The sequence below is a fragment of the Pinus tabuliformis genome, chromosome J, assembly GCF_031772625.1.
Source record: "Pinus tabuliformis cultivar Carrire ecotype Pingquan chromosome J, CPIR1, whole genome shotgun sequence".
Classification (NCBI taxonomy): Eukaryota; Viridiplantae; Streptophyta; class Pinopsida; order Pinales; family Pinaceae; genus Pinus; species Pinus tabuliformis.
Window position 1 is genome coordinate 51,445,596 of NC_142295.1, and position 4,887 is coordinate 51,450,482.

General features: G+C 40.1%; 1 protein-coding gene across 1 annotated transcript; it reads right to left on the minus strand.

The window, feature by feature from the left end:
* Window positions 1-1,508: 1,508 nt before the first annotated feature.
* Window positions 1,509-3,099, minus strand: LOC149225439 (cytochrome P450 77A1-like). Its single transcript, XM_089377096.1, has one exon. The coding sequence runs from the start codon at window positions 3,049-3,051 to the stop codon at window positions 1,543-1,545; it is 1,509 nt and encodes a 502-aa protein (XP_089233222.1). The 5' UTR covers window positions 3,052-3,099; the 3' UTR covers window positions 1,509-1,542.
* Between the last annotated feature and the right edge of the window lie 1,788 nt (window positions 3,100-4,887).

A 4,887-nucleotide genomic window follows, 5' to 3' on the forward strand; every position in this document is an offset into this window, starting at 1 on the left:
AATCAGAAATAAATAAATTTACATTCAATTTAGGGAAATCAAAACTATCTCCTAAAAAATAAAAACTAAATCTGAACTGAGATACACAAACTTTCTTCATTAACTTTAACTCATATATAAATATTTTACTTTCATAACTCTTTCGAAGTATTTTAAAACCAATAAAACACATTTTTCCCTTACATTTTTCCATACTGTTACTGTGTGAGCCGCAGTAATCCTTTCTATTTGTTTCACTTTGGGTGTACGAATATTGTTTTCGTAAATATGCTCTAGTATTTAACTCTGCTTAATGGTTGGCTTTCATCGTGTAGTCCCACGGGTCATATTTTCTCTGCACACCCATAGTAAAAATGGCACAAAAACTAATAAATCTATTAAATGCTCAGAATTTGCAAATAGAATTATGAGTGGTTAACATTATAAATTTTTTTATAAAAAATCCAAATCTAAATTCTTAGGTGTTCGAAATATACAATTAACAGAGGTCTGCGCTGATTTATTAGCTGACACAAATCAGGTACCTGTGGCACTGTAAGCACCCCTTTTCCATTGATGCCTTAAAAAAGGATGACGCACATATCAGGTAGGTATATGGGGCACTGTTAAAGCTCGTTCTTAATATAATATTAGTATTAGGGTTTAATATTAATTAGACGATCTATAATATTAATTTTATAGTTTATAATATTGATATTGAGGTTAAATATTAATTATAAGATTTATAATATTAATTTTATAATTTATAATATTGATATTAAGGTTAAATATTAATTTTAAATTTTATAATATTAAATTTTAAGAATTATAATGGTAAAGTTTATAATATTAAGTTTTTATTATAAATTTTGTACATCAATTATATTTATTTTTGTGATTGTGTTAGTGTATATATAAAAGATATATAAAAAATAATTATCATTAAAGTTAAGCAAATACTTAAACATAAATATGAATTGTGCAGTTTTATTTGAATTTCTATTTTATTTGAAAATTACATTTTGTTTTCATTTTGAAATTATCTAGGTCGTGTCAAAATATTTGTCCAAATAATTTTTTCATTGTAAATAAATTATAAAATTATTTAGATGCTGTAAAAGAATTTATTTTAATTTTTTTATAATATATTTAAGTTGTTTAAAAGAATTAGTAAATGAGCCTATTATTAAAATCATTACAAATACTGCAACTTATTAAAAAAATAATGTAACTTACTAAAAAACCATTGATTTATACATACTGAATATTGACCATGGCTATATGCCTATAATTCATGTCATACACACCAACATGGGCTTGGAATGGGCTTGGAATAAGACAATAATTAATGTCGAACAGTTTTTTTTTTTTTATAAAACAGATACTTTATTTCAATTTAGACTTCTGTGATTCATATTATTTTAAATCTTGTTATTAATAATCTATTTCCACAATAACTGCCGCTCCTTTTGCTTTTGGCAACCCAGCAGCTCCCAAAGTTCAATTTACGGTACAGAATGCGCTAAGAATCGAACCTGTTACTTCTTTTAAGCTTCCACCACTTTAATTATGGCCGCCTTTCTCCCTCTCCTTTATGACGGCTTCCAGAGGGTATTTCATAACCGTTGTGAAGTCCTGCGTCTCAGACAGGTCGACCGTCTCCCCCGGCTTGCATTCCCACGCGAATTCCTGAACCAGTCGAGCGACGATGAGATTTAAATGGAGCATAGCCATTCCTAAGCCGGGACACACCCTCCGCCCTGCGCCAAACGGCATCATCTTTATCTCCTTTGTCCCTGTCAGATCCACTTCCACACCCTCATCAACAAACCGCTCGGGGTTAAATTCCGACGGGTTCTGCCACACTCGGGGATCCATTCCTATGCCCGCCACGTAGAAATTGACGGACGCGTCGGCGAGGACCTCATAGCCGGCAAGTTCGCAGGGCCGGGTGACGGCGTGGCTAAGGACAAAGTGCCCGGGAGGGTGACGTCTCAGGGTTTCCTTCACCACGGCCTCGAGATAAGGCATCTGCCGCAGGTCGTCTTCCTCCACTGGTTTCTCCCTACCAGTGACGCTAACGATCTCGTCGTATAATCTCGCCTGTATATCTTGATGGATAACTAGATTTGCCATCAGCCACTGCAGGGATGTCGTGGTCGTGTCGGTGCCCGCGTTGATGAATTCTGAACAGAGGCTCACCAGCTCGTCGTCGTGGAGGCTTCGGCCACCGTCCACAATCAGATTGAACAGCGTGTCCACATACCCGCCGCTTACCGGAGGTGGGGTATCGCGGCGCTGGTTTATGAGGGTGAGCAGGGCTCCCCGCTGCCTCTGAATGATCTCGGCCATCCGCGCCCGGCGCCGCCGGTTGAGGAAGACCGCAATCGCTAAGGCGTCGTCCAGACCTCCACCTGTCCGGAGGAACTCCCGCATGACGCTCTGCACGGATATGACCGTCTCGTCGTCCGGTTTGCTGCCGAAGCACATCCACAGGAGGATGCCGAAGACCGCGGTTCGCAACTGCTCCACGACGCTCACCGCTCCCCCGTTGCGAGCCGCTTCATTCCTCAGGTTTTCCACCAGGCGGCCGATGCCCCATTCCCTCACCTCCCCGAAGGCCTTCATCGCCGAAGGGCTGAGTGCTTCGCTAACCAGATTCCTGCGAAGGCTCCGCCACAGCTGCCCGTATGCGGCCGAATTGATGTTGTGCTGGTTGGCGCTGATGATTTTCTGTGTCCCGCGGGCGGGTGGCCGGTCAGCGAAGACGGAGCCCTTCTGTATGAGCGCCTCGTGGGCAAGCTCGCGGTCGGTGATCATCACCACAGGGCGGGAACCGATCCACAGGGTGAATATTGGACCGTATTTCTCATGGAATTTCTTCACTGACCTCTCGAATCCACCGAGGGAAAATCCAATCTGGAGGAGGTTCCCTACAAACGGCCATGCTAGCGGGCCTGGCGGCAGCTTCCTATAGCGCCAGACCCTCCAGAGAACCAGTTGGAGGAAGATGGAAATTACGAGAAGCAGAAGAGCCTGGAGAAACAAATTGAGTCCAAACGGAATCGCCATGGAAATTCGTATGCAAGGGTGTCTTCCAATGACCGATATGCGCAAAGTTTTATAACCTTTAAGATGACGGGAATCCTTATCTGGATTGCATTGCAGATTCCGGGATCCCAAAGGGCATGGTTGATTTTGATCCACGCCCGTGGGATGCGGGTATCTGCAATCTCAAGAACGGAACTCCAAAATATCGGTCGTGCCGTCATTGACAGTAACTCATTGTCGTCATTACCACGCGTTTAACGGGTTGTCGTGATTACAATACATTCAATGAGACGTCATTGCAACATGTTCGACTAGATGAAATTGCCTGGGGTGCGGAGACATTATTTCCAAGCCGAAGCCGCCCGTGCTCTGAGGGAAAGAGCCTATGAGATTACTTTGGTTTAGAAGTATATTATTTTTTCAGTCAAAGGCGTTATTTTATTTTAAAGGAAGGCCTCTTTCAAATTTTCATCGTTTGTGTGCAGTAATCAAAGAGCTATTACCTGTTGTTTGTCCGCTCGTTCTGTTGAGGGGAGACTAGATGAGATTAGTGAAGGGTAAAAAGATATCATTTTTTTAATTTTATTAATTTTTTAATTGTAAAACGTTGTTTTACAGGAAGAATTTTTTTTTGTTCTTGGTTTGTTGTGTGGAGAGGTTTATTCTACAGCCAAGTGTGATGTGTATAAAAATAAAATAAAAATTAAATAATTATAAAACATATTTCAATAATGTCAGTTCATACAAAAAAATTGCACGCTAAGAAATTGGGTCCCTCTTGGCTCATATTAGATCCGTATTGAAGATAGATCTATGCTAATGTATTGTAAACAAAGAGTTGTTAACTGTAGATTGTCCGCAACGAATAAATGCTGCAACCAATAAATTATTGTAACTTGTTGAGGTGCTTTCACGTGCCATGGTACATTGCAAGGCTGCTCATGTCATCACTTAGTGGTCTTATTATACCTTCCCACGGCATGGTATATAGAAATCGATATCGCTCCGAGTTTTCACCTAAACAATAAGCTTAATACAAAGTTTTTGGATTCATATTTTTTTTTTTTAAAGTTCTTCCTATTACATATTGACAACTTTGCTTATACACACAATCTTATTGCCAGTGATCTTTCATTTTTTCTAGTAAACTTAGGACATAGATCAGGACATGAATCAAAATTGGATTAGTGAAGTTAATTACTGCTAGATTTTAGGCTAACATTAAAGCATAACATTTTCATAACATTTTCTGTCAACTACTTCGTGCATGTGTATGTAGTTGTTCACATGTTGGGAGGCCAACCGTGACAAGGCCATGATTATTGTTAATTACAAAGGCGAGGAGAAGGAATTTCTTGCAGAAGACACACTGCAGAAGAGATCTCATCCATGGTGTTGAGGAAGATGAGGGAGATTGCAAAAGCTCATCCATGGTGTTGAGGAAGATGAGGGAGATTGCAAAAGCTCATCCATGGTGTTGTTGAAGATGAGGGAGATTGCAGAGGCTTACTTTGGTGTCACAATAAAGAATGTCATCATTATTGTTTCTGCATATTTCAATGACTCACAAAGGCAAGCTACCAAGGATCTAGCATCATTGCTAGGTTGAATGTGACGAGTTAAAAAACCCTAATGCTAGTTGAGTTGGGTTGCAATATGCAAGCTGGAAGCAGGATAGATTGTGAAAGTTGAAAGTGGGAAGCTACTCAGGGTGCCGGTATAATTGATTGACCAAAGGGCTTTAGGTCAGTGCCATATTTGTCCCTCACTTATGGGTTAAGGGAAACTACTTGTTTAAAGTTTCCAGGGTAATCACTTCTAACTATAGGACATTGTTGTGTCCTGCAGACAACACGA